This window comes from Phytophthora sojae, assembly GCF_000149755.1.
Source record: "Phytophthora sojae unplaced genomic scaffold PHYSOscaffold_4, whole genome shotgun sequence".
In the NCBI taxonomy this organism is placed as follows: Eukaryota; Oomycota; class Peronosporomycetes; order Peronosporales; family Peronosporaceae; genus Phytophthora; species Phytophthora sojae.
The window spans coordinates 3519744-3545560 of NW_009258118.1; the positions used below are offsets into that span (position 1 = coordinate 3519744).

At 55.7% G+C, this 25817-nt stretch overlaps 13 protein-coding genes across 13 annotated transcripts; 6 read left to right on the forward strand and 7 right to left on the reverse strand.

Annotated features, from left to right (window-relative positions):
- Positions 1 to 149: 149 nt before the first annotated feature.
- PHYSODRAFT_300659 (hypothetical protein) lies at positions 150 to 1187 on the forward strand (the record flags this gene model as incomplete). Its single annotated transcript, XM_009528426.1, has 4 exons — positions 150 to 299; positions 552 to 661; positions 691 to 818; positions 856 to 1187. The coding sequence occupies 4 exons, from the start codon at positions 150 to 152 to the stop codon at positions 1185 to 1187; spliced, it is 720 nt and encodes a 239-aa protein (XP_009526721.1).
- A 128-nt stretch (positions 1188 to 1315) lies between these two features.
- PHYSODRAFT_314906 (hypothetical protein) lies at positions 1316 to 4782 on the forward strand (the record flags this gene model as incomplete). The annotated part of the gene is made up of 6 exons (XM_009528427.1): positions 1316 to 1414; positions 1480 to 1571; positions 1636 to 1639; positions 2306 to 2650; positions 2681 to 4615; positions 4699 to 4782. The coding sequence occupies 6 exons, from the start codon at positions 1316 to 1318 to the stop codon at positions 4780 to 4782; spliced, it is 2559 nt and encodes an 852-aa protein (XP_009526722.1).
- Positions 4783 to 4825: 43 nt separating this feature from the next.
- PHYSODRAFT_503691 (hypothetical protein) lies at positions 4826 to 5722 on the reverse strand (the record flags this gene model as incomplete). Its single annotated transcript, XM_009528428.1, has 2 exons — positions 4826 to 4966; positions 5369 to 5722. The coding sequence occupies 2 exons, from the start codon at positions 5720 to 5722 to the stop codon at positions 4826 to 4828; spliced, it is 495 nt and encodes a 164-aa protein (XP_009526723.1).
- A 676-nt stretch (positions 5723 to 6398) lies between these two features.
- Positions 6399 to 7309, forward strand: PHYSODRAFT_498577 (hypothetical protein; the record flags this gene model as incomplete). The annotated part of the gene is made up of 3 exons (XM_009528429.1): positions 6399 to 6697; positions 6851 to 7044; positions 7116 to 7309. The coding sequence occupies 3 exons, from the start codon at positions 6399 to 6401 to the stop codon at positions 7307 to 7309; spliced, it is 687 nt and encodes a 228-aa protein (XP_009526724.1).
- A 78-nt stretch (positions 7310 to 7387) lies between these two features.
- PHYSODRAFT_500627 (hypothetical protein) lies at positions 7388 to 8392 on the reverse strand (the record flags this gene model as incomplete). Its single annotated transcript, XM_009528430.1, has 3 exons — positions 7388 to 7915; positions 7990 to 8150; positions 8239 to 8392. The coding sequence occupies 3 exons, from the start codon at positions 8390 to 8392 to the stop codon at positions 7388 to 7390; spliced, it is 843 nt and encodes a 280-aa protein (XP_009526725.1).
- Positions 8393 to 9187: 795 nt separating this feature from the next.
- PHYSODRAFT_501470 (hypothetical protein) lies at positions 9188 to 13180 on the forward strand (the record flags this gene model as incomplete). Its single annotated transcript, XM_009528431.1, has 4 exons — positions 9188 to 10223; positions 10287 to 10347; positions 10414 to 10960; positions 11234 to 13180. The coding sequence occupies 4 exons, from the start codon at positions 9188 to 9190 to the stop codon at positions 13178 to 13180; spliced, it is 3591 nt and encodes a 1196-aa protein (XP_009526726.1).
- Positions 13181 to 13368: 188 nt separating this feature from the next.
- PHYSODRAFT_503375 (hypothetical protein) lies at positions 13369 to 14871 on the reverse strand (the record flags this gene model as incomplete). Its single annotated transcript, XM_009528432.1, has 1 exon — positions 13369 to 14871. One exon carries the CDS (start codon positions 14869 to 14871, stop codon positions 13369 to 13371), a length of 1503 nt encoding a protein of 500 aa, XP_009526727.1.
- Positions 14872 to 15698: 827 nt separating this feature from the next.
- On the forward strand, positions 15699 to 18206 carry PHYSODRAFT_360555 (hypothetical protein; the record flags this gene model as incomplete). Its single annotated transcript, XM_009528433.1, has 7 exons — positions 15699 to 16089; positions 16155 to 16252; positions 16315 to 16438; positions 16507 to 16619; positions 16711 to 16964; positions 17027 to 17621; positions 17688 to 18206. 7 exons carry the CDS (start codon positions 15699 to 15701, stop codon positions 18204 to 18206), a joined length of 2094 nt encoding a protein of 697 aa, XP_009526728.1.
- A 337-nt stretch (positions 18207 to 18543) lies between these two features.
- PHYSODRAFT_285961 (hypothetical protein) lies at positions 18544 to 19584 on the reverse strand. Its single transcript, XM_009528434.1, has one exon. It carries the CDS (start codon positions 19569 to 19571, stop codon positions 18657 to 18659), a length of 915 nt encoding a protein of 304 aa, XP_009526729.1. The 5' UTR covers positions 19572 to 19584; the 3' UTR covers positions 18544 to 18656.
- A 493-nt stretch (positions 19585 to 20077) lies between these two features.
- PHYSODRAFT_498613 (hypothetical protein) lies at positions 20078 to 20693 on the reverse strand (the record flags this gene model as incomplete). The annotated part of the gene is made up of 3 exons (XM_009528435.1): positions 20078 to 20308; positions 20376 to 20519; positions 20631 to 20693. The coding sequence occupies 3 exons, from the start codon at positions 20691 to 20693 to the stop codon at positions 20078 to 20080; spliced, it is 438 nt and encodes a 145-aa protein (XP_009526730.1).
- Positions 20694 to 20817: 124 nt separating this feature from the next.
- On the forward strand, positions 20818 to 21282 carry PHYSODRAFT_504309 (hypothetical protein; the record flags this gene model as incomplete). Its single annotated transcript, XM_009528436.1, has 3 exons — positions 20818 to 20855; positions 20919 to 20949; positions 21034 to 21282. 3 exons carry the CDS (start codon positions 20818 to 20820, stop codon positions 21280 to 21282), a joined length of 318 nt encoding a protein of 105 aa, XP_009526731.1.
- A 56-nt stretch (positions 21283 to 21338) lies between these two features.
- On the reverse strand, positions 21339 to 23204 carry PHYSODRAFT_499800 (hypothetical protein; the record flags this gene model as incomplete). The annotated part of the gene is made up of 2 exons (XM_009528437.1): positions 21339 to 21764; positions 21858 to 23204. The coding sequence occupies 2 exons, from the start codon at positions 23202 to 23204 to the stop codon at positions 21339 to 21341; spliced, it is 1773 nt and encodes a 590-aa protein (XP_009526732.1).
- A 230-nt stretch (positions 23205 to 23434) lies between these two features.
- PHYSODRAFT_331603 (hypothetical protein) lies at positions 23435 to 25423 on the reverse strand (the record flags this gene model as incomplete). Its single annotated transcript, XM_009528438.1, has 1 exon — positions 23435 to 25423. The coding sequence occupies one exon, from the start codon at positions 25421 to 25423 to the stop codon at positions 23435 to 23437; it is 1989 nt and encodes a 662-aa protein (XP_009526733.1).
- Positions 25424 to 25817: the final 394 nt, after the last annotated feature.

Sequence of the window (25817 nt, forward strand, 5' to 3'; positions counted from 1 at the left end):
AACTTCAACATCTTGGCATCCCGTTAAACGCATCCATGTGCCTCACCCACCTTCAATTCTGAAGCTGTCAAGTGCTGATGCTCGTCCTGCCCCCCCCATCGACGTCTTACGGTAAGACTCTTACCGAGCAGCATTGCCACCACAGCCCGATGCCTTGCTGCTGCCAGCAAGGTACCGACGGCAATGCCATCCTGAGGTTCCAACTATGGATTCGCCTAGTGTCCATTGATGCCCAGCGTCTCTCTGCGAACGGTGTGCGCAGGATTGCAATGCACCACCAGCACGACTGTCGACTAATGGTAAAAGGTGCTGCTAGTTGCAGGGCATGACCAGTAGTGCGGTTGTTGCGCTGAGCTAAAGCCAAGGAGCACAGCTCCTCGTAGTAGTGGTCACTCGCTAGTCGTCATTGGCAACGCCAACGAGCTTTCGAGCCTCGAACACGTGACTTCTTAACTTTGTTTGTTACATGTATTCGACAAAGGCGTTGGCGTAGGACGTGTAGCTATCTATCTGCTGGTGTCTAATGTTTTCCACTAATCTGCTGCACCCAGCGGTTTGATATATCTCGCTGCGGCACGATTCACCAGATCATTGAAACCTCGATTGCCCGTTTGGCGTCTCCTTCCACAGATCGCCTGGTCTCGACGTCCTATCCGGATAGGTACGAATCGCTGGCTGCAACATACTTAGTATTTTGAAATATATCTACACCGTCTCGCTAGCTGATGATTTCGCGTGCGAATTTGACCCTCAGACGGCAGCGCAGCTCGGCAAGTTGGGCAGGAAGCAACTGCCATTGAAAAGGGGCGAAGCTGTGTGTAGGGACACAACTAGCGACTACGAGCATCTGGAGAGACGACGACGAACTCTCGTACTGGACCCCTGCGTGCCACGACTTCCCCAACATCGACAGCACAGTGAAGCTCGAGTCTCCGGCTGGACCGAAGACGAGCAACGTGGCGTATCTCCTTAGCATCTCCTCGGTGAGAGACGCCAACGACCAGGAGCTGATGAACCTGAACAACATTTTCTTCCCGGATCATGTCGTGGAAGCCGAGCCGCCGATGTTCGTGGCGCTTTGTTCCGATTTCGCTTCGTGTCAAGAGTTTGTGCTCACGTCTGCACCCGAAATTGCTCCCGCGCGGCGTGCCCAGGTCGATTCGAGTGTTTGTGGAGTACAGCTTTGATTCTAAGGTGTTTTGATCATGCATGGACATTTAGTACCATGCTTTGCCATTCTTGTTGAAGTGCCCATTTTCGAATAATTTTGTCGAATCATATTTGAATTTGGGCCAGCGCGCCCATTTTTGTCAATATGGCAGCTCCGCCGCCGCCACCCGCCGAGCTGGAGCCTCCTCTGGGGCCGGTGGTGGTGAGCCACGTGAACGCCGGCGTGGAGTTCATCGACGACCTGGTGCGCACGTGCATGCGCCCCATTTCTCGTACCAAATGTACCCATTTTTGATGCTCTCTGTTCAGGCCAGCGACGACGAGCGCGATGAGCTCGTGGAGCAGCTGAATCTGCACGGCAACTCGATCCAGTGCATGGACGGCCTCGAGGCCTTCACGGGGTATGGGCGACTGGGGTACAGACTATATGGGGCTGTGTACTGATGACTGGCTGCTGCTCTGTAGCCTCGTGGAGCTCTGTCTGTCGAGCAATTGCATCGAGGAGGTGGCGTTCCATGCGCTGCAGCCGTTGGTGCACCTCCGCGTGCTGGATCTGTCGGCCAACAGGTTAGTTAGATTTACTCAATCATAATTATTCTGCTGTGGAGAGGCTGACTGCGTTGGTGTTGCTGTTGCTGTTGGTGCAGCATTTCGTCGACGCTTGGGTTCCCGCAGCTGCCGCGGCTGGAGGAGCTGTCCATGGCCCATAATTGGTGAGTCGGGGGTGCTACTCCAAGTCTTTATGATTCATACATTGAACTGTGTTTTCTTGTAGTTTGAGTGGCTTGGAAGGTCTGACGAGGCCAGTCAAGTTCCCAAAGTTGCGGTACATGGACCTCCGAGGGAACGAGATCGCGGAGTTTAACAATTTGATCTCTCTGCAGCGTTTGAAGGTGTTTTGCTTTTCCCTAGGTGCTAGCTTAAAGTTTTATTTTTTGGCTCATTGTGGATGTGGATTTGGCCAGCGGCTTTCGCATATTCGGCTTCAAGCGGCTAATGGCGACCAGGCGAACCCAGTCTGCGATCTGGACGACTACCACCACGTCATTATCAAGGTGAGGTAGGCGGATGAATCGCGTGAAAAGGTCGGTTTGCTGTTCCAATTAATATTCGCTGCTGTTTGTTGCACTTGTAGATGCTGCCGAGACTGGAGTTGCTGGACGAAGAGGAAGTAGAGTTCTTGAAGGAGATGGGGAGTCTGCACATGCCAAAGTACCGCTCACTCATGCGGCGAATTGCCGAGAATAAGCGCAACGAACAGCATCCAAGGAGAAGCCCTCAAAGCATGAAGCAACTGCCAGCTACTCCGGAACACCACGGACGCGACGGAGCACGACATCCGAGCAATCAACTCCACCATGGCCAGTTCCGTGCGTCACCTCCAAGGATTCAGACTGATTTTGGTGTGACTGGCGAACCGAAGAAAGCACCAACGCTCTCTCCTCCTGGAAACCAATCACTTGAGCCAACTCAGGACGACGTCGAAGAAGCTAAGCAGCAGTCACGGCAGCGGCTCGTCGTGAAGGATAGCGGCACCAACACCGACGTGGATCTGGAGAAAGATGTCCTCAAACGCGAGCAGGCTGTCGCTGCCAAAGAAACCGAGTTTCTCGAAAAGGAGAAGTCTTTCCTCTTCAAGGAGAACGAGTTCTACACCAAGGAACAGCGGTTCAAGTCGCAGATTGCCGATCTCCAGGAACAACTGAGCGCTGCTGAGTCTCGAGCGGTCAAAGCTGAAGCGACTGTGCTGGAAATGTCCAACCACCTGATGCAGAAAGAAAAGGATCAAGCGGCTGCGACTGCTGCATCCGACGAATCGGCCCACGCCATCCAGCAGTCCCAAAGTGACCAGCAGAGCGAGTGGGAGGCCAAGATTTCAACACTAGAGTCTTCGCACCAGAGCGAATTGGAGAAGCTCAACACCGACAAGGCCGATCTACTGAAAAGAATCACTTCGTTGGAGACAGACGCCGCTACTAATACCCAGAAACTCCATGAAGCTGAGCAGCTATTGCAGCAGAAGTTGATCGCACTGGAGAAAAGTGAGACCAAGGAGGATGAAGCAGTTGGAGAGCTGGAGCTTGCTCGCAAAACCCATGAAGCAATTGTCACTCAGCTATCCGATGAGGTAAAGTACCACAAAGACCACTCGGAACAAGCTGATAAGCGGAATACTCAGTTGGAGAGGCAAGTCGCGGAGCTGAAAGCCAACGTCGAGACCGTGTACAACAAATGCATCGAGAAGGATGACGCGATTCAACAGCTGAAGAAGAATCTATCCGCTAGACAGGACGAGATTGAGACGCTGAGGTTGCAACACGTGAAAGATTCCGAGCGCCAAGACAAACTGCAGCAGCAACAGCAGGATCTGTACGAAAGACAGCTGCAAGCTTCCATCATCCAGGTGGAGATGGAGTTTCGCAAGGAGTATCAACAATCAGTGCAGAAGTTTCAGCTGTTGCAGCGCAAGAACCAGGAGCGGTTAAAGGATGTCAAGAGGGTCCGGGAGGCGTATCAAGCTAGTCTCCAGCGTGAGGCTGCGGCCAAGGCAGAGGTCGACAAACTCCAGGCAATACTCGCAGACGACAAGCAGAAGCTTTTCGTGGAAGATGCCAAGCGCTCGGACGCCTTCAAAGCTGAGATTCGTGCGGAGAGAGCGAAGCGCAAAGATCTGGAGCGAAAGCTCGTTGAAGAGCAGCAGAAGAATGCTCAAGTGGCTACATTGCAGGCAGAGCTCGATGAGAGACATGTTGAAAACTGCAAGCTTCGGGAGGAGGTTAAAGTGTGTGGAGAACAACAGGAGTCCTGGAAGAAGCTGGAGGACGATCTACGAGCTGCGCTGAAAGTAAAGGACGTCATGCTCGCGGACCAGCTACGGCAGATTCAGGAGCTGAGCAGCGAACGGCAACAAACCGAAGCGCAATTCAATAACGAAATGAACGAATACCAGACACAAATCGAAGACTTGGAAGCCGCGCTCGACGAGAGTCTTCAGAAGGCTGCAGAGGAGGAAGTGAAGGCGGAGGCGCTGAGTACCAAGCTCGCAGCGTTGGAGAAGGAGGCGCCAAAGAAGGACGAGGAGCTGAGCTCCCTTCGAGCTGAGCTGGAGCAGAAAGTGTCGGCGTTGGAGTTTCTTGATCAGGAGATGCAGCGCATGAGAACAGTTCTCGAAAAGCAGGACGAGCTGTTCCAGAAGCGCATGCAGAAACACCTCGAGCAGCAACGTGAAGAGGTGGAACGTGTCCGGGTTGGAGCAGAGGAGGAGAGGGAGCATCAGCTCCACGGATGGGAGGCTGAGCGTGGTGGAATGATGCACAAGTACGAGATGCTGGCTACCGAGATGGAAAGCGTAGCGGCACAGAACGGCAAGTTGCGGGCGGCTCTGGACCAAGAGCGCCGCAAAAATGCCCAAAACGACCGGGATATGCGGATTTTGCTGGCACAGGTACGACGCCAGCTATTATTCGACTGGTTCTTTTGAGATTGTTGCTGACACCGTTCATTTTACTGCGTGTACTGACTGAACAGATCGACCGCGAGCGTCAATCCAAGAAAGAAAACCTGCGGCAGATCAAGTCTCTATTCGAGCAGTTGCAGAGAGAAGCGTCGTAGTTTTGTAAGGTATCTGTATGTGTTAGTATTTAGACGGTGTGAATTAGAACGAGTCCTCGTCACTGCCGTCCTCTGAAAAGTACTCCAGCTCCTCGGACTGAACGTCCTCCTCGCTCACATCCGACTCGCTTCTCAACGCCCTTGTCCTCTTCGCATCCTCCTCTCGTTCAGCTTCGGCGTCGCTCTGTTCGTCCTCCTTTTCAGCTTCTGAAGCGGCAGCCGGTGGGGAAGTATCCTCACCGTAATCACTTTCATGTTCCGAACCACTAAGTTCATCATGGCTACCTGGTTTATCTATCGGCGGAGGTGCTTCCTCTTCTCCATCTTCTTCGTCTCCACTGCCATGAGATACAAACGCACCGCGGTTCGGATTCTCCTCTAACGTCGTCGACACCACCGGAGGTGTCGGTTCTTCACGCTCGTCCGACCGCGACGCCTCAGCCGCCGAGTTCCCCACCACGCTCTCCTCCATCACTGATTCCTCCATCAAACTCTCCTCCAGCTCACTCTCGGACGCTGCGCCCTCTCTCCGTTCGCTCTCAACCTCTCGTGCTATCGATATCGGCACGGGCGAAGGTTGTCGGACTTCCGCTTCGAAGCTCGTCGGTTGATCCGGCGGAAGGTTCTCCACCAGTCGGTCCAGCAGCCGCTTCAACTGCGTCTCGCTCACGATTCCTGGCGCCAAGAAGCGGCCGTTGTCCTGCTGCAGTTGGCGCGTGATCTGCTGCGTCTCCGACGTCCGCGTGAGCATCGGCAGCTCCACCACATGCAGCTTCAGCTTCCGGGTGGGTACTGGAGCACTGTCCCCATCTCGATACACATAGAGGGACGAAGAGCTCTGGCCCGTTGCATCCACGACGCCTTTGAGATCGTCCTCGTACTCGAGCGCCAGCGTCGGGATCGGCGCGTACTTGAGCCCGAAGCGCGTGGGCACGATCATACCAAGTCGCAGGTTGAAGAGGCTCCGCGTCGTTTCGCGATCTCATGGGGTTACAGTAGGGTTACACTCACGTAACCTCTTCCTGCTCGACCCAGCAGCGCACAGACCGACCAGGTCTGTTGCACTGACAAGTGTGACTATTTCTGGTCTCCTATACACTGGGCAGTGTTGCTCCAGCGCTGGATGGAGACCCGACACCTCGGCGTTTAGTTGTGCGCGGGCATCAACAAAGTGTAGCCATCTTGCGATGGCCGCGGTTCGACCCATCTCCCTGGAGCAGCGTAACCCTGGCGAGCAGCTTCGTAACCCGCTCCAGCCAGCCCTAAGTCCCAGCAGGAAGTTCGCCGACTCGGACTCGGACGACGACGGCGACGTAAGCTCGGGCTATAGCGACTCGGACTCTGAGTCGGAAGGGTCCTCCTCCGCCCCCGATTCGTCCTCCGAAGCGTCCAACTCATCGGCATCCTCACGTGCTTCGAGTGACCAGGAGGACGACTTCGACTCCGATTCCGACTCGGAATCCAATTCCTCGACTTCCGACCACGAAGACGACGACATCGGTGGACACTATTCGTCCGACGAAGGAATAGAAGGTGGACGCTCAGCTGAGACCGTCTACTTCCATCACCAACCAACTAAAACGCTGACTGAGAGCTTGGTGGACACTTTGGGGGACATGGCGCGCGCCGACAACCTGGGCTACATCGCGTGGCTCGTGCCCTTCACGGGCATCTGCACCATGCTGGGCACCGAGTTGCTGGCCTGCACGACCCACTTCAGCTGCTCGGAGAACTTCCCCACGCTCTCGTACGCCGCCACCTTCAAGCCGGAGGGGTACGCCTTCACGGGGGGCATGTGCCTCACCGCGCTCTTCATCTTCGCGTCGGTCGTGCTCTTCTTCTGGTACCTGCGTCTGCGCATGGCAGCGCAGAGGCACAAACTTGAAGACAAGAGGACTGAGAACTTGGCGGCGGGGTACGCGTGCCTGGTGTCCGGGGTTACGGCGGCGGTGTCGCTCTTCGGTCTGGCCGTCATGGACATGCGTAACCATCACGACGCGCACATCAACTTCACCATCGCCTTCTTCGTCGCGGCGTGGGCCACGATGATCGCCGTGCAGGTTGCCAGGAAGAGCGTCTTGCATGAGGATGAGACGGCAGGAGGGGACGGGAAATCCACAGCAGGCGCGACGGGACTTCTCGTTGTGCTGCGGAGGCGCTCCTTTTGGCTGTCTCTGCGTCGGTGGAGGCGGTTAGACTTCTTCACGGCGTACACTCTCGGCCGCCTGCTGCTGACTATTGGACTGGCGTCGACGTTCCTGTGTAAGTTTGTTGAGTTGTAGAAGCTTGTGGTGATGAGTTTGTTATTGATCGGTGCTTTGCATTTGTTTTAGTTGCGCTGTTTTTCCTGTGCGCCAACGGAGTGTGGCCGAACCCGCTGGGCTTTACCGCAGTGCAAGAGGCTTTCTTTGAGGCGCTTGCGATTGTGTGCCAGCTTCTCTTCATGGGGACGCTATCCTGTGAGCTGGCACGGCTAGCGCGCCTGGTTGAGCACAGCGACTACACGGAGCTGGAGAGAAGCGAGTAGAGATATAATACATGTCGTTTGATACACTGAACGAGTTGACTCACTTGCTTATTCATTAGATGCCAGCGGGTCGGGTGCTTACGCTTGCTGGTTCAGGTACTGGACGAAGAGGTCGCCAATGGTTGCGACAGAACACGGCCTCAACCGCGTGATCTTGATGTATTGACGGCGGTGGCGTCGAGTCTCAGCTGTAGACAGCGGTCTGGTAAGTCTGAGCTCATTGTTGACAGTATGCGGCGGGATACGCAGACCGTCAGCCACTCCGGCATCGCGCTGGTGAGCCAGCAAGGCGTCCACAACAGCGCTCGTGACCTCATCCAGCGCCTGGAGGAAACTCGTCTCTGCAGCAGGAGCCGCTTGCGTGGCCAGACCCGCCTTCACCGTCTTCCCAAAGCGAACAGCGTCCGTGATAGCGTCCAGGGGCACCCCCGTTCCGTCCGCAGAAAAGTCCTCAGGCGTCAAGCGGAACAGCGGACTGTCCCATCGGTTCTTCTCCACCGGCGCCTCAAATCGAGCTGCCAATTCCTCCAGCAACTTGGAGTCGATCCGCTCCTCCCGCGCCGCATTACGCTGCAAGGCCACCTCCACCGGAGTATCCACGTACACCTAACAATGAACACTCGCTTCAGTATAAAACAGTACTCACCCCAGTCATCAACCAACACCAACGGCTGACGCACCACGCAGTACGTCGTGCTCTCCGCTTTGGCCTTGCAGAAGAGTTCGTAGCGCTCCCCTTTCGTGTAGTTGAGCGCGTCCAGCACCACGATCGTCTGCGTGTTCACCACCTTCTCCACCGCCGCTTTCAACGCACTGCGAGTGTTCTTCTCCTCCCTGTTGTCTGCAATGCAATAGAGATGTATAGTGCACGGTTAGAACTTGTGTGGAACGCCTGTGCTCCACCCATTCCATTCCAAACGTCCACTTACCAGCATAGCCCTGCGACTTGTCCACATTGACAGTAGCAGGCGAGATGCACACGACCTCTTGCTCTGGAGACTGGCGCTGTAGATGGTCGACCAACGCAGTGGCGACTGTGCTCTTGCCAGCCGCAGGAATTCCGCACACCACGACGAGAGGCATGATGCTTGTCAATCGACCAAAAAACGCACTTTGGCTGTGTAGCCATCTGGCAGCATGGATGCAGCCATGTGTCAAGAGCACGTAGCCATATCTTGGACCAAAGTTGAAGTGATTTTTGCGTGTCGATACTGCTGATCTCGTGGGCTCAATTCTGTGAGGCTTCCGCGGCACGGCCAGCGTCACGGGCTGTAATTTTAGCTTGATCGCTATCATCGGCATCGAAACGGTCTGCTAGTGGACTTGTCTGCGTCTAGTGGTCACAATCGCCTACTGTATCGCTCCGAGGATTTTGGCTACCTCCACGACATGCCGAGCTCCACTGGCAGCGAGCTCAACATCCTGCTGCGTCATGTACCCAAGATCGTGGTCTCTCGCTTCCTGAACAACCCCGAGCGGCCTCGAGGGCCCGAGAGCTTCTCGTTCTTGGCTGCAGTGGCGCTCTTCGACATCTCCGGATTCTCCTCCCTCGGTAGCAGACTCAGCGAGGACGAGCGACGACAAAGCCGAGATACCCACAACAACAGCAGTAGCAACAGCACCTCATCGTCCTCATCTACTACCGCGCCTTCATCTCCATCTGTGGCGGCTCTAGGCCCAGCTCTAGGTAACAGACCACCTCTATCAAGCACCCCACGCAGCAGCAGCGGCTCAATACTCCACAATAACGACTCTCCAACGAAAGTATCCAAGTCTCGCAGTCCTACGGCTGGGAACATCTTCAGCTCCAGCTATCGAGAACTATCCAGACGAGAAGCATCATCACGACGAGAAGTATCCTCCAGACGAGAATCATCCATGAAGGCCGAGGATGAGAAAAGTTTTGAAGACGACGACGACGAGCTCAGTCCTAGCGATACGATACGGAGAAGACAAAGTGGCGCTCCGTACTCTTCGTCTTCATCTTCCAGTATGAATTTCGTCCACGGGCCTAAAACTTCCATTGCAACGCAAGGAATCGCCGTGGAGACGCTCACTACAGCGCTGAATAAAAGTCTGGAGCCGGTCATCGACGTCATCCTCAAACATGGAGGCGACATCATTAAATTCGCGGGTGATGCACTTATCGTAATGTGGGAGACTGAAGCTTCTCGAGGGAAAGTTACACCAAGTGGGGAATTGGTATATCGAGCGGTTTGCTGTGCGTTAGAAGCCTTACACGCCCTACAGGTGGCAGTCACTAGTGGAGGAAACGACAGCGAGAGTTCTCACTTACAGCTGCTTGGGATGCACGTGGGTATCGGAGTGAGCGACATGACGGGGAACCACGTTGGTGGGGTGCTCAACCGGTGGGAATTCTACCTCAGCGGCGACGCTAATCGCCAGATGAGCATCGCAGAGGAGAACGCTCGGAAGGGCCAGGTGGCGCTGTCGCCCGAGGCTTTTAATGCGCTGGAGTCACGGTTCGAATCTCTTCCTGAATTGGACGTGGTCTGCCACATTAGTGGGAATTATCTGGTGAACGAAGTACCGGGAGATTTCCCACCGTTTGAGCCCCATCGAGCGAGTTTCGTATCCCCGCAACTTGAGCCGACTGCAGACTTGGTCGGATTTCTTCGGTGCTACGTGCCTGGAGCGATTGTGTCCCACCTGCAAAAGGGGCTCACCCTCAGTCCGTGTCGATTGAATGTTACTGTCGCGTTTGTAAAACTGGAGGGCGTGATTGAGATTAAGGACGAGCAGAAACAGCTGCAGACGATTCATCAGAACTTGTGCACGATTCAAGAGTGCGCGTACAAGGCTCAGGGAATGTTGCGGCAATTTGTTATCGACGACAAAGGCGCTATCGCCATTGTTGCTATCGGACTGCCGCCATTTTTTCACGAAAACAACTGTAAGTTTTTGCTATTGAATCCAATAGTTGTGCATGAAATCCAACATTTCCCATGCTTGATAGGCTTCCGCGGCATCAAGTTTGCGTCCTACGTCCTGGAAAGTGGTGTTAAGGCGTCGATTGGGTACGTTTATTATGTTTTTAGTCCAAGCGAACTTGTACTGACGGTGTATTTGCCCATCGTGGATAGTGTAACTACCGGTTCTGTTTTTTGCGGCTCCGTTGGCAGCAATGCCCGTGCCGAATTCGCCGTCGTAGGCGACTCAATCAACTTGGCTGCGAGGTTGATGGCAGCAGCTCCTGTGGGGGAGATTTACTGCGACGATCGGACGCACAAAGAGACCAAAGACTCGGTGCATTTTCGAGATGCGATCGAGATGATAGTGAAAGGGAAGACCGAGCCCATTCAGGTTTTCCCCGTCCAGCAATACTCGCAAGCCGAAGTATTTGCGACCGATCTACCAGACACGGCCTATCCTGCACCCTACCGGTGTAGCAACATTCTGGACGCAGTGCCGCTCTTTGGTTCCGTGCCCAAGTCCAACATCAGTGAATCAAATGCACTGCACCGAGCGCTAGTCGTGTACGGCGACAGCGGTACGGGCAAAACCATGCTCATCAACCACGTCGTGCAGCGCCATTCACTCCGATGCTTCAGGGGATGCGGCGATAGTGTGGACACGGCTGTGGATTTCCACGCTTGGCGAGGTATCGCTAAAGTTATGGCAACAATCATGGTGAAAGCCTCGCAACGCAAGGTTTCAATACCGACAATCGATGCAGCGGGGATCAATCGCGATAGTTCCTTCACTACTGAAGACCCCACGGCTCTCGATCCTGTCAAAAGCAGCAACTTGACAGTACATCGACCCAGCCAGCACGGACGACCTTCGCGGGCCAGCACCCTGACAACTCATGACGAGAACAACGACGATCCTGAGGGAGAAGTCGATCTGGATAGCAGCTTTGCCCGGCGTATAGTCGATAACGGCAAACCTAGTGTTGTGGAGGCGGCATCCCCGAATGGTCTGCGAGTTACAGCGCTGGAATACTTGGTTCTGCACCAGCAAGTCACGAAAGAGACGCTGAAAAAGCTGCGACACTGGTTCCCGTACGAAGACCCGACGATGACAGCGCCGACGGAATCAACTGCGGAGAAGGGGGAAGGAGTGTTGAGGTCTTTCCGGCAAGTTTTGTTCTCTGTAATCGCAGTGGTGAGCGCGGCAAAGCCCATTATGCTGGTGTTTGACGACGCCCAGTGGATGGATAACCGAAGCTTGGGGCTGGTACTCAAGGTGCTTGAAGAGTTGCCGAATGTTTACTTCTTGATCACTGTTCGGGGGATATCCAAGCATACCGCTAGCGCCAGATCGATGCTGCTCGCTCTGGTCATGAGTCTGCCGACTGTGGACACGCGTCAGATGGACTGCTTCACGTACCAGGAGACGAGTCTCTTCTTGTGCCAGCAGTACCATATCACCATCATGGATACCCACGTGCTGGACTTTGTGTTCGAACGCACGGAAGGGAACCCGGGGTCGCTGATCAAGCTGTTGAACTTCATGCTGGACGCGAAGTACGTCGCCATCCAGCCAGAGAGCAACAACATCGTGATTCTCAAAGATCTGGACGAAATGGATACACTGGTGCCGCAGCACATTCGAGCGCGGGTCATGTCGATCGTCGATTCACTGGACGCACTCGCCCAGACAGCGTTAAAGCTGCTCAGTATCAATCCACAACCAAGCGAAGAGAGGACGGTCAACGGCGTACTGACGCTCCTGTCGACAATTCATAAGGACGGGAGCATGAGCGAGGCTAGCGGCATTGGAATTGGCCTCAAAGTTCCACGTCCAACGTCGGAAGTCTCGCTGCTTCGTCAAGTGCGTGAAAGCCTCATCCCGTGCGAGAAAGCGCTGCTGACGATCGACCCGCACAACAAACTGTACTTCTTCAACACGGAAGAGATGCGTCTTGTGGTCTACGACACGATGCTACCCTCCCAGCGTAAAGTTCTCCACGGTTTGTACGCCGAGTGGCTCAGATACGCAGCCACTAAGTCCGGTCGAGACTCGATCGCTCCCCCCTCCCTTGCGACGGGCTCCACGACGTCCGAAGCGAACTTGACGACCGCAGCGGAGAGCCCCAACGCTCCATCCACTATCCGTCCAATGCCGTACCAGCAGTACGCTCTGCTCGGCTACCATCTTTCCCAGTCCGACAACCCGAAAGAAGCGTTGGAGGCCTATTACCTCGCAGCGGAGGGAGGGATGGAAGCCAAAGAGCTGGGCTTTGCGGAGGAATGCATGCACATGTCCAACAAGATCGTCAACACCCACCCTCGAATCAAAGACCTGTGTGAGCTGGATATAATCTTGCTCCGGAGCCGTATCGAGTTCATCCGCGGCACCATCGCAGTCGAGACCAACGACTTGACTCTAGCCGTCACCCACATGGCCTACGTCACCAGGCTGTTTAACCGCAAGGGCAGCGTCCTGCGCCACTACACCAACAACGTCCAGCGCGAGGGGCTCCCGAGACGCTCCTCCCTCAGCTTCACCGGTAGTCGTCGTACAAGTTTCCCCATGTCCACAACAGTTGAGCCCGTCCCGTCAACGAAAAAGTGTCTCAGTTTGCTGTCCAAGTCGAAAGGCCTGGAGACCATTCAAGCTCGATGTATGCCTCGCTTGTTCACGTTCAACAGTATTTTCCCGTCCGGTCTGCGAGCCGCTGGCCCACAGGGGCGACAGGGTCTGAGGAAGATGTCGACACGCCCCAAGTCGAATCGGATCCAGGCCGAGCAAACGCTGGAAGCTCTGGACCAGATCAACTTCTTCAGGCGAAAAGCATCAGCCCTCATCAAGCAGATCAACTACGCCAAGAGGAAGGAGGAGGAAATGCACCGCCACATCCAGAAGTTTGCCCAGCGAAGCCTGCAAACGAAAGACAAGCGTTGACAACAATTTTGAATCGTCTTGGTCCGCGACAGAACTGTATCAATGTAAATATGACGTACAGCGGATCAATACTCCTAAAAACTTGAAAATTATTGAGTGTTAGTAGGAAGCGGGAAGCGAGCGATCTGGGTACCGGTTCCAAGCTAACCAAAAATGAATGCTTGATATACACCACTTACACTGTCGCCCTAGCTTTCCAGCTGGAGCAGATCCATGATAGCACCAATTTTGCTCTTGTACTCGAGGTGTCCACCGATAATCTCCGACAGATCCACGTTCTCAACGCCAGCAATGTCGATTGGAGCGATGCCAGCCGAGTTCAGTGCCCAGCCCTGGTACCGGTACATGATCCCCAGCATCCAATCCTTCTCGGAGTACCCGTTGATAAGCCTCCCAGAGACCACGCGACGCGCGTTGGTCCAATCGTCTCGTGCCAAGGGGACGGGGGATCCGAGCAACACTGCGTTTTCCACAATTCCGCACGCCTCGTCCAGCGACTCGCTCTTGGCGAGCTCCTTCAGGCACGAGAAGATCAATCTGGCACCCATACCATAGCCGATCAACGTAACAGGACGCAGGCCCTGCTCGCGCTGGCGCAGTGCATCCGCCAGTAATTTCCCCGAAGCGTCTGCAGCGTTCATGGTAACTGTCCACGCGTTGTCGATGATGTCTGCTAGGCGAAAGATGACTCGCGGGATCGCCACCGCAGCGAATAAAGCCGCGAGGGCCGTGTACTTGACGAGCTCAGTCGTTGCGTATTGTGAAACTTGCTCGGCCGCAAACGTGCGCATGGACTTGCCAAAGCGTCGAAGCCCTGCTTCCTCCCACGCGAGGCAGTACTGGTCACCCTGAGGGAAGCGGTCCTTCCATCGCCACGCGCGCAGCGGCTCGTGTTTGGTCCCCAGCTCCCACACTGAGCCGCCACTGCCACTGCTCGTCCTTGCGGTAGACGTAGTGCTGGAAATCGCGTTCGAGTCGCTGTTCAAACTCGTAAAGTCGCTGTATCGTGCATCTTGGTCTGCTATGGACATCCGCGACAGATCTGCAATACCCAACGGGTCGTTGTCGGGGCTGCCCGCTTCAATGCCGTATTTGCGTCGCAAGATCCCGAAGAACTCGTCCTCCCGTCCTTTATAGCGATCCATGACCTGGTCCACCTGGTCCACCTTCTCCGGGTTCCTCTGTCTGTAGAACGCGCGCAGGTACTCCCTGCTGTCCCCCCACGCTCGCCGGAATCCCCTCACAGGCGGGTCATCGTCATCCAGCCACCCAGACACGCAAATGTACACATTCATGCCGTCACCAGCCGACACGAGATCAAAGCTGAAGTCGTGAACTCCTCTCGTCCTCGTATCTGCCTTCATGCCCATCACACCGGCACCTGCAGTTCCAAACAGCACCGTCGTAGCAGTGACCCCCACCGTGGAGCCCACCGCCGCTCCAATCGTCACTCCAGCTCCTCCTAGTGCCGTCAAGCTCGCCGCAATGGCGGGGGCAGCCAGTCCGCCCGTCACAGCCAGCAACGCGCCTCCAGTCACCGCCGCCGCGCCGATCGCAGCGTTGCGCTTCCAGTCCCCCCAGAGCTTGGGCTTGGCCGCCACCTTGTCCAGCGGCATGGCCGTGGCCTCGGCGAACAGCGTCTGGCCGATCTCGACCTCCTCGCGGGTGACGTCCCCCCAGTGCAGCTGCATGGCCAGCACCAGTCGGCGCAGCAGCGTGCGCGCGCGGGCGTCGTAGCCCACGCTCTTGACCGTGAACCACAGCAGCCGCTTGACCACTTCGAGGCGGAAGCGCTCGGTCGTGAGCAGCTCCGCCTCGAAGGGGGCGTCCATGGACCCATTATTACTACTACTATTGTTATTACTACTGCTCATAATGGGTCCATGTCTCGTCGTCTTCTGCTTGAGCTTCTTGGTCCAGCGCTTGAGCCCCCCGGCGGCTTCTCGGTCGGGCACGATAAGCGCCAGGAACGGGGCCGGGTCCAGCTCCTCCAGGGTGGCGCTCGAAGGCTGGTGCGCCCTCTGGGTCAGCTCCAGGGACCTGGAGGTCAGGATGGGCAGGTAGGCCTCGGTCTGGGCGCTCGAGAGCCCCACGAAGTGCTCGATGAGCAGCCGCAGGAAGGCCCTGGACCAGTTCAAGTCGCTCGAGCCGTCGGTGACCGCGGGCAGCAGACACGCGACCACGCCCGCCACGCCGCGCTTCTGCGACTCGGACAGGAAGTCCATGGCGAACTCGGAGGCGATCGACACGGCGCGCGCGCGGGGCTGAGCGGGCGGCGAGGAGGCGGCGCGGGAGCTGCGGGAGCTCGAGTGCCGGGCGAGCAGCTTCTTCATCTCAGTTTTGAGCTAGTCGTGAGATGGATACTTATGACTCATATAAGTTGACAATGGATAGCTAAATGAGATATAGTGGAGATGGGATACTTATGTGTGGAATATAGCTATTTAATGGGGTAAGTGAAGCCATGTGGGACTTAACTAGAGGTAAATCTTGAAGCGACGTGCGGTCACAGTCGGCGATGGGGGACAAAGGGTTCCTGGTGGATGCGGTGGCGCAGTTCGTGCAGGGCAGCGAGTGGCGCGATGCGGTGACGCACTTCCTGGAGTCGCACTACAAGCGGTTCCTGTCGGACCCGGAGGACGCCAAGCCGCAGGGGAAAGTGACGGGGTACTCGCTCGAGCAGTACGACTCGTTCATGGCGTTCAAGGACCGCGTGGAGCGGCTGCTAGAGAAGGTCGTGGGCGACCTGGGCTGCTCCGGGCAGGACCTGGTGGACGCCATCCAGGTGAACCTGAAGTACGAGTCGGCGCTGTCCACCGAGAAGAGGTTCTGTATCCAGACGCTGCTCACGTTCGACGACTACGACGCCTTCTGCTCGCGGATCAGCGAGTACGCGGCCGAGAAGCAAGGTGCAGTCAGTACTTGAGCACTTGAAGGTGGCGGAATGGCTGTTCGTTGACACTTTTTGCTGGAGGTTTAGTTGTCGGGTATGATGCTACCCCCAGTGGTAACGCCGAGATCTCCGAGTGGGCCCTGCAAGAGGCGATCGCGAGGTCGATCCTTGAAGCCCATGTAAGTGGCTACTCATGAGTCTTCGGGGTAGGAGGTTTGATGTAGGATGGTGTTAAATGCAGGCAAGAGGGCAGCTTGACGAGGCTGAAGCGAGCTGGCTGCCCTGGGCGGAAGCGTTCGTGCAAATGAGCCAGGCGGCCGCACCAGCTGACGTAGGCACCGCGGTGGAGGAGTACCCTGATCAAGGTGGGAAGAATTGCGGACTCGAGCTCGCGGATATATGAATACTGATGGCGGTTGTTGTGTATTTACAGCGAAGGGTGTGCCTGACGAAGCCAAAGCGGAAACAAAGGACGCTGCAGAAGATGACCCCGAGGAGAAGGGAGACGATCGAATGCACGAACTAGAGAAAATATTGATCCGAGAGGTGAGTATCAGAGGCTTTACAACAAATCATATTCGCTGCCGCGAATGTGTGATCTAACTACGGTTTCCCATGCTTGTTTTTCAATGGGTAGAGGTTCAAAGTGGACTTACTCGTCGCGCAGCGGATCGCGGATGCTAACGCCCAAATGAAGAAGCAAATGCTGAATCTTGCGGCAGAGGCTGTGGATCAAGACGAAAACACTGACGGCATGTCTACCGAGAAAGCCGCAGAAGAAGAGCTGGCAGGACTCTTTACGCAGATCGAAACGATCGGCGAGCGTTTAAAAGATGTAAAGTCTCGCTGCTTCAAATTCGAAAGCGTGACTCAGCAGCAAATGGACAACATGTAAGTGTGCCGTGGGTTTACGTCGATCGGTGATTCAAGCAGCTAACGACTGGTTTTGTTAGATATCTCTTTCTTAAGGAGAAAATTCACTACAAGCAGGACCTTGTGGCCCAGGAAAGAGACATATCGACCTTCATCTTCACGCAGATCCACGAGAAGGACGAAGCTCTCATCCCGCTGATGCTGGAGTGGCTGCTTCTCGAGTCGGAGCAGCTTCGAACGCAGAACCAGATCCAAGAACACCTCGCAGGTCCACGTGACGAAGGCTACTGGACGCAGGTATGGGATGAAACCTCTCAGGCGTTCTACTACGTCAATTCGGCGTCAAAGGAGAGCGTGTGGGAGCCTCCTTCTGTCGGATACTATGACATCAACCAGGAGTTCCAAGTCCCGGGTCTCGAAACCGAAGCTGGTCCAGCAGCGGATGCGTGGACGGCTGCTACCAATGAATCTGCTGAAGAAGTTCCTTACCCTGAGGCGGGTATAGCGGCCGACTCGAAAGCTTGGGAAGAACCGCCAGCACAAGATGCATCGGCTGAAGGTGACCTCCATAGTTCTGAGACCCGTACGGAAGAGAAGGCTCCAACGCTGGATCAAGCGTCATCTCAGCTGGACGCGACGTTCGAGCTTAAAATCGACCCGAACGCAACTGAAATGGTTCGATCGCTCGTCTTTATATGAATTGCTTCACGGTGCTAAAGGTTTGTTGGTTTGACTGTGTAGATCGAGATGGAAAGCGTCCTTGAGCGTATTTCGAGAGAGCACGAGCAGGAGCGCAAGCGCTTGGAGCTGGTGTTTGAGTTGGAGAAGGCTCGACAGAAGGAGGAGCTGCGCAAACGCAAAGAGAAGAAGCGTCGAGAGAAGCTGGCAAAGAAGCAGAGGCAGAAGGAAGAAGCTTTCCGCGACGAAGCTCCGAAGGAGGACGGACAGGCTTCAGCGCAGCCATTGCCAGCTCCTGTGACTTCGCGGAAGGCGGAGACAAAACCTGAAGAGAGATCGCCCCTGAGTATCAATGTACCCGGCCACGGTCGAGTCGACCTATCACACCTGCTGAGCGATGCACACGCTACTCGTCATCGGCAGATGAAGGGGATCACGCCTGCTCATGAGCGTGCTATGCTCAACCCGGCAACACTACGCTACCTCACGGAGCAAATGGTGATTAAGCAACCGGAGGTGTTAGGCCAGCAAGTTAGCCTACGCAAGGAGATTGTGCTAGACGAGTTTGCGGATGAAAAATAGGTTAACATTTACTGCTAGTATCTTGAGAAGAATGAGTTTACTCACGCTGATGCTCTTAGCGTTGGCAGTCAGTGACATATTTTTCTTTACCGAGCAGTATACCATAGAGCATGGTGCTTCAGCACCGTCCAACATGAAAAAGCTCAATCATTTCAGCATTAATGAATACACGCAGAATAGAGTTGGTCTCGATCGGACGTACACTTGGCGCAAAATGGGAGCGCTTTTTTCAAGGTGAGAGACGAAATGACCTCGTTGGATTTTGATGGGAACAGACGATCACGGGACGTCGTTATGCTGTAGTATGCAGTAGCGACAGCCAGAATTACACCCAAGTAAGTTGATCCAGTCCGTGTTTAGTAGTTTATCTCCATCCAGGTTTGCTGTAAGAGAAAAAAGTCGTACTCACGGTTTGGGTCCAACTCGGGTGTCCTAACTCCACTCGCTCCCTTACAGAATGAAGGGGATGATGGCTTTGCGACGCAGCTTCTTGTACTCGTCTCCGTACGTCTTGAAGTATCCGCGGTGTTTCTTGAGCGCCCAGTCGGCCATCTGCAGGAAGCCCACGACCGTGAACACGTAGCTGGCGGCCACCTGCGTGAAGAGCGAGAAGCCGACCCAGCCGAGCACCTCGAACGTGTAGTTGGGGCACGACACGAGCGCGAAGAGCGGGCCCTTGGGGATCGGGCGCAGCTTGGAGCCCTCGGCGGGGCGCATGTTGCGCAGCTGCACGTGCACGCACAGGTTGAGGAACTCGGACACGCCCATGAGCGCCAGGCCGGCCTTGACCTGCAGGTCCGACGTGGGGCCCGCGTACTGTGGGTGGCACAGCGGGTAGCCCACCACGGCGCCGAAGCTCCAGTAGTAGACGCAGTTCTTGAAGAGGTTGAAGAGCGGCATGGTGGGGCGGCTGAAGCGGTGCACGAAGAAGGTCTCGAGCTCGCGCTTGAGGAAGTGCAGCGACCAGGCGGCCACGCCCAGCAGCGCCGTGTGGCTCAGCGGCTGCGCGTTGGCGTCCGCGCCGTAGATGAAGGCGGGGCGCGCGGCGTAGCCCAGCACGAAGAGCAGCGGGCCCAGGTACTCGGCCACGAACACCGTGCGGTAGCCGATCTGCGGGCCCAGGTCGCGGAACACGAGCGTGCAGCCGCCCTTGACGCCGTAGTCCACCAGCAGCTTGGCGTCGTCCGTGAGCGCCACGAGCGAGCCGTCCGCGGCCTGCAGCTTGAGGCTCTGGCGGAAGCGCGACACGCGCGCGTGCTTCTCGAAGGCCGCCTTCAGCTGCGCCACCGTGGGGGCCGAGCCCGCCACCTGCACGGAGCCGTAGTCCTTGGCGCGCTTGCCGGCCTTGATCACCTTGACCTGCATCTTGAACTGGGGGTGGTTCTCGTCGGGGAATGAAAATGACACGCAAAGATCGGACGAGTGACGTAGGTGTCAATGAGTTTTGGGGTGTGTGGCCCTGGTGAAATGGTGCAGTCATTTCAAGAAATGTATCGGACTATTCGATGGACTATTTATTAAAAGCGCGGAAAGTTGCTGCATGCTCTCATTTACGAGTGCTGTAAGGGGTGGTGTATTGGTCCACTTGACACTCTACGTTTGCTTCGCTTTCTAGGGATAGTGGCAGCGAGTGCTGCCGCCCTGCTCTTTCGTTTGCTTCTTCAAATGACGCAAGCTTTCGAGCTTGACCCGGTATTCCGCTTCTGCCTGCTTCTCCAGGTACTTTGCCAGCGCCTTGTTGGTCTCCATCGCCGCATCACGCTCAGTGGCGCTGATACTATGATCTCTGCGGATGGTCTCACTGTAGGCTTTGACACTTTCGGCGGCGTGCTTTTTCTTCTGTTTAGACAAATATACGAGCATTGCATTGATTAGTGCATCGACACTCCCCCAGTAACGTCTCGTTGACTTACTGCGTTATGGTCGAGAACTTTACCCCCGTACTGAACCAGCAGCTTGGCGACGCTGAGAGACTTGACGTAGTGCATGGGCGAGCACGCAAACCGATCGTGACTGGAGGCGTCTGCACCGTGGCTAAGCAGGAGAAAAACAATGGGGCGGAAGTTGTTCGTGACCGCCAAGTGAAGAGGAGTGCAGCGGCCCTGTAACAGAGAGGTTTAGTGCGAAGGCATCCCATCATCACCTCTTTCTAACGCCCCACGCGCTCACCAGCATCGTCCGAAGCATCAAGTCTGCGTCCGTCTTCTGCAGCAAGAACTTGACAACCTCCATTTGTCCTCTTGCGCAGGCTTCATGAAGCAGGGACCTCCCGCTTTTGGAGTCTCGCGCATTGATGGCGAAACTTGGGTCATCCTGCAGCAGTTCTGCTAATGCATCCACGTCGCCCTCAATCACCAAGTCCAACGCTGAAGCTTGTGGCTGCAAGTCCTCCTCACTGCCCTCCTCAACACCATCTGCAGCAACCTTCTCCTTGTTCTCACTCGGGAACGCGAGCAAGTCATCCACCAGATCTGCGTATCCGTCCATTGCTTTGTTGAAGGCGTCGCTTCAATGCGCTCACACGTCGCATATTCCATGTCCACCACATAATATGGTGTTTTGACGATGTGCAAGCTAAAACAAATTGTGGCCATCGTCGCCGATGTTAATGATGATGCTGGCTCGACGACTTCAGCAGCTTCGCACTGGGTCACGACTCAATGTTGGAGCCATTCCCAACCTCCAAATTGCACGTGGCTTGGCTATCAAAAGTGACACGGAGGATTGGAGCGATTTTAACAGCGTCATCAAGGTGAAAAACGAGAAGTCTCCCATACTTCGCCGCAATGTCACGACTGGCTGACTGTGTGTTGAAATGGTTCTGCAGGAGCTTCGCAACATTTCGAGGGAGAACGAACTGGAGGGCGACATGCCCGACACTAAACTCCTGAAGGATCTGGGCTATGGGTCGCTGGTGATGGCCATTCGCAAGAAACACGGAGGCATGGTGGCTGTGGCGGCCAAAATGGGCACGCGCAAGGACGACCACGTCTTCGACGTGCACAAGAAGACGAGCGCTCGCGCCAAGCGCCGCCAGAAACGACAGGAGCGGATCAACATGCACGATTTCTATTGAATACACTTGAGGCACACTTACCTACCTAGATACTTTACGATTACAAAGAGGTGTGTTCACTGGGTCACGATCCACGAGCTGCCGCGGCTTGCTCTGCTCTCAAGAACTTTTCGAACACGCTTGTCGAGTGCCGAGACGTCGGTGTACAGCACTAGTCGGCCGATGCGGAGGACGTCACCTTTAATCCATGCACGGGCTAGAATTTTCGCGATTACTTCTTGCTCGACGCTTCCGCTGGTGCTGGATCGGAGGCCAGTGTCCTTGTCCTTCTTCAAACTGAAGACAGCGAAGCGCAACTCGCCTTTCGGGTACTTGGATTGAAAAGCCTGCTGCATCTCGACGAGCCAAGACCGCTCGAACACGTAGCCTCGTCGGCTCGACAGTGATATTGCCAGAGGCATTTTTACCAGCATTTCTTGATTTGATGTCTTCGCTAGATCGCTCAGCACTCCCTGCACCACCTCGCCAAAGCAAACTCCGAGCTCTCTGAATCGTACGCTGCAGGTTGAAGGCCCTTGAGAAGTATTAAAGTCCGTGGTCAGGAAGTCCAAGATCGCGTCGGGAGAACACCGAACGTCTTGGATGTCAATGTGAGCGAGATTTGGAGCGCGCCACAGAGCTGCAAGTCCTCGATCCGTGACGGTGTGAAAAGTCGATATGCCGCTTCCTTTTTTTACTGCGCTCGAGGACCCCAGCTCGCGGATTCTCAACGAACGAAGCTGCGGGCAATTGTCCGTCAAGGCCATGAAGAAATCGTCCTTGAATACGCCAGGGTCGATCATTTCGTCGATCTGCGGGTAAATCAGTGCGTCGCACGGCTGCAGGCGGTGAAGAACAACGTCCAAATGCTCCAGCGCCGGGCAACCTGACAAGAGTACATTCAACCCACCTGTGGAGTATTCGTGCCGTCGGATACGGAATGGTGCGCGCGTGTTGTACGTCAACTGCAGCCGCGTCAGCAGCGGTTTTGTTGTCTGACCGAACGGGAGGAAGAACTCATCAGAGAATGGCACCACAACCCAGCTGAACTCCCGCAGCGCGACGCACGACTTGCAGAACGTTTTCCAGACATCCCGCGAGACACACAAACTCTCATCACACGCAACCAGCCTCATTCCTTCATGATACGATCGTTTCCACCCATCCAAGTACTCCAAATTCGGACACAACCTCTGCACCGTCGACAAGAACTCGTTGGACGTTCCTTCTCGATCGAACTCGCTTCTTGACGGCACTGTCAGCTGTCTCAACCCTCCCGAAGCTTCGTTCCACCTCTGCAGCGCCGAGTACAGTCTCCAGAACACAAAGTCCATATTGTCCGCCACTGCATCTGCATACAGCCGGTCCTTCTTGGGCAGTATCAACGCCTCCAGGTGCTTGCAGTACGTCGACGCGGCATCCAGCAAGTCCCCCATCGCCAAATGATGCAGGGGCACCCCGCTCAAGTCCAACCGGAGAAGGTTGGGGCATAATTTGAGGGTATTCCTCCACTCCACCCACTGCGAGAGCTCAGCTGCTGCTGCTTCGGCTTGGTCGGGAGTCGGCGTCTGTCCCTGAGCGTCCAGGTCCCACCACAGAGCTCTCTTCTCGGCGGTGATGGCGATCCTCAAGTCCAGCAGCCTCTCACCCTTATTGCCACTTAATAGCTGCATAATGATCTCCTTTTCCTGCTCCTGTTCGTGGCCAGTAGTGAAGTTGAGAGTCAACACGCGCGTGGCTTCATGGTCCGCGCAGAATTCCGCGACGATATCGCGCCACGAGCGACAGACGCGCGCCAGACGCTGCAAGTTGATAGTGGACGGCTCGGTCAAGAGCGCGGCAAAGTCGGGGGCGCTGCGGCCCTCCACTTCATGCGGAATGAGCTCTGGCGCAGCCGCGAACGAGCAGATCTCCCGCTGCAGCGCTAATGGTAGCGACTCCATGGCAAATATCCGACTGAGACGAGTTTCAAGTTTTTGGAATGGCTTTATTGAAGTTCAGGGCCAATGAGAGGAGAGGAATACGCTGTTTATTTTATGAATTTTGGGAAAACATGACATGGCTACATCGACTTTGACTTGGTATCTGGGATCAAGTCTCTTTCGCTCCTCTCTCTCTCCTTGAACGCACTTGTTTCTAGCTGGCTTTGTGTTGATTTTAGGCTCGACAATCGTCAGCATTTGACGACCCAGTCGAAGGGCGTCGATATGGCGATATCTCCTCGGTAGAAAGTGCCCTCGATCACGTCCTGGTATTTCCAGTTGCTGGTGAACACTGCGAGTTTCGAGATAAAGAACTTGTCGCCGCCTTCCGCGACGTTGGTGGTACCCGGGTGAGGCTTCTCTTGCTCCATCGTGAGCTGGAATCGCAGGGTCGGGTGGTTGGATTCGAGTTGGTGTTGAATCTCTTGAAGTTGGTCTTCCCACTCTCGTGGGTCACAAGTTTTCGGCGTGAAGTCACGCAGATGGCCGATGTTCAGCAGCATCAGCGCGAAGGATTGATCTGAGAAGGTGCCAGCCGGCTTACCCGCCACGAGCTCCAGAAGTGGCAGGATGATCGAGTCGAAGTCCCGCATGACGCCGATCCTGACATTGCGCTGCTGGATGATCGACGACTTGCGCTGGATAAACGGGAACACTCCGGCGCCCGACGTGCTTGACAATGCTGCGATCGAGATATCCGAGAGATGGGTCATGCTCGCAAGCGACAACAGGCCTCGGTCGCTGACACATTCCAGAGCTTGCGGGCCAGCGTACCTACCGGCCTCCGCGAAGCTGAAGTGAGTCAGGTACTGCGCGGACTTGGACAACTGCTCTAGGAAGTCGTCGTCGAAGACGTCCAGGTCGATTCGATGCCGCGGATGCAGAAACACTTTGAATGATCGCAGAAATGGCAGGCCGCGCACCAGGGAGCAGAGCCCCGCTGACGAGTACGGACGAGTGGTATCGTCTAAAGCCGCGATCTCCGCTGCCGTCACCGCTTCAACTGGAACTGCGGCTTGGAGAGACCACGCACGTATCAACTGCTCTGCCAAATTGCTGCTCGTCGCCACGACTCGAACAGCTCCAGAAGACCGTTTTCTCCTGAGGAACGCGTCGGTAAAGTCAAAAGCGAGATCGGTAAGTCGGCACTTCCGCGTGGCGCCAAAGGGTTTGAAGAACGCATCGGCAAATGGGACCACGGCCCAGTTAAACTCGCGCAAGTCAGAACAGTTTGCGCAGAACTTCTCCCACACGTCGATAGACACTCGCCACTCTTCATCGCATAGCACAGCTCCCCATCCGTCGCTAACGTACGTGAGTTTCCAGCCGTCCAAGATTTCCACGTTCGGGCAAAATTTACTCACTGCAGTCAAGAACTGGTTCGATAACGCTGGGATATGTGGAATCACCAGTTGCCGCAGACCTCCACAATGGCCACGCATGAACCACCGCTCCAAAGCTGCTGTAAGATGCTTGACAAGAGCGACATCATCAATGTCATTCCGGTACGCGCCCACAATCTTCGGCGCGCGCTTGCTCCATCTCATCGGAAGCGGCAGTACGAGCGCCTTCATCTTCAAGCAGTACTGAGACGCCGCATCCAGCACTTTGCCGAGATCCCGCCGCGTAAGATACGCCATCTTGGAGACATCGAGGCGCTGCAAGTTCGGACAAGCACTGAGCAACGCTGGCCAGTCCACCACCTGCGTCATCTCGGCGCCGACTCGTCTGGTGGTGTGGCCGAAGAGTGCAACTCGGAGCTCAATCACTCGTGGACCAGCACTGGTCACGTGCTTCAGCATGGCTGTCTGCTGCTCCTCGGACTTGTGCGAGAGGTTGAGCTTGACGGTCCGCTGCTGGTACTGGGCCAGGATCTCGCCCAGCAGGTCGCGCCAATAGTGGCAGACCAGGCGCCACTCCGCTATTGTGGCCAGCGGCGTCTTGTCAGGCCGCGACAGTCGTCTCCACCCCCTGCGCTTCGTAGGCAGCACCTTGGCCTCCGACACGTTCTTGACGGCGAAGGACAGCACCAACTCCATCACGGCGCGAGGCAGCGTCGTCATGTCCAGCCGCGCGGCCACGCGTACGCTCGGTACATCGCAGAGCTTCGGCTTGGGTTGCCATCGAGCCTCCTCCGGAGCTTGGACGGCGGGCGGCGGCCGCTTGAGCGAGGGGCTCATGGCAGGGAGGAGCTACTCTACTGGTCGCATGTGGGCACTAACACTGGCGACGTCAAACAGTCGGATCTATGCACAGGTAGTCAGATTTGCCCCATCGACGAGCATAATAGAGTCAGATTGGGGCCTATGATATGGCATATATACACTTGAAGTGATCTAATATTTCGGGCTATAGTTATTGTGCCGAGGCGATGGAAGCAGAGCTCTCTAGCATGGACACTAGAATTTTATAAGACGAGATCAAACAGTGAGTTTCGAGCTGACCAACAGCATTCGGCCTTATTGTGAAATATAGACGTACCCTCCTTGGGAGCCTGCTCCTTCTTGCCGCCCTTGGCGTTGGCCGCGGGCTTCTCCTCCTCCTTGGCCTGCTGCTGCTACTGCTTCTTGTCCT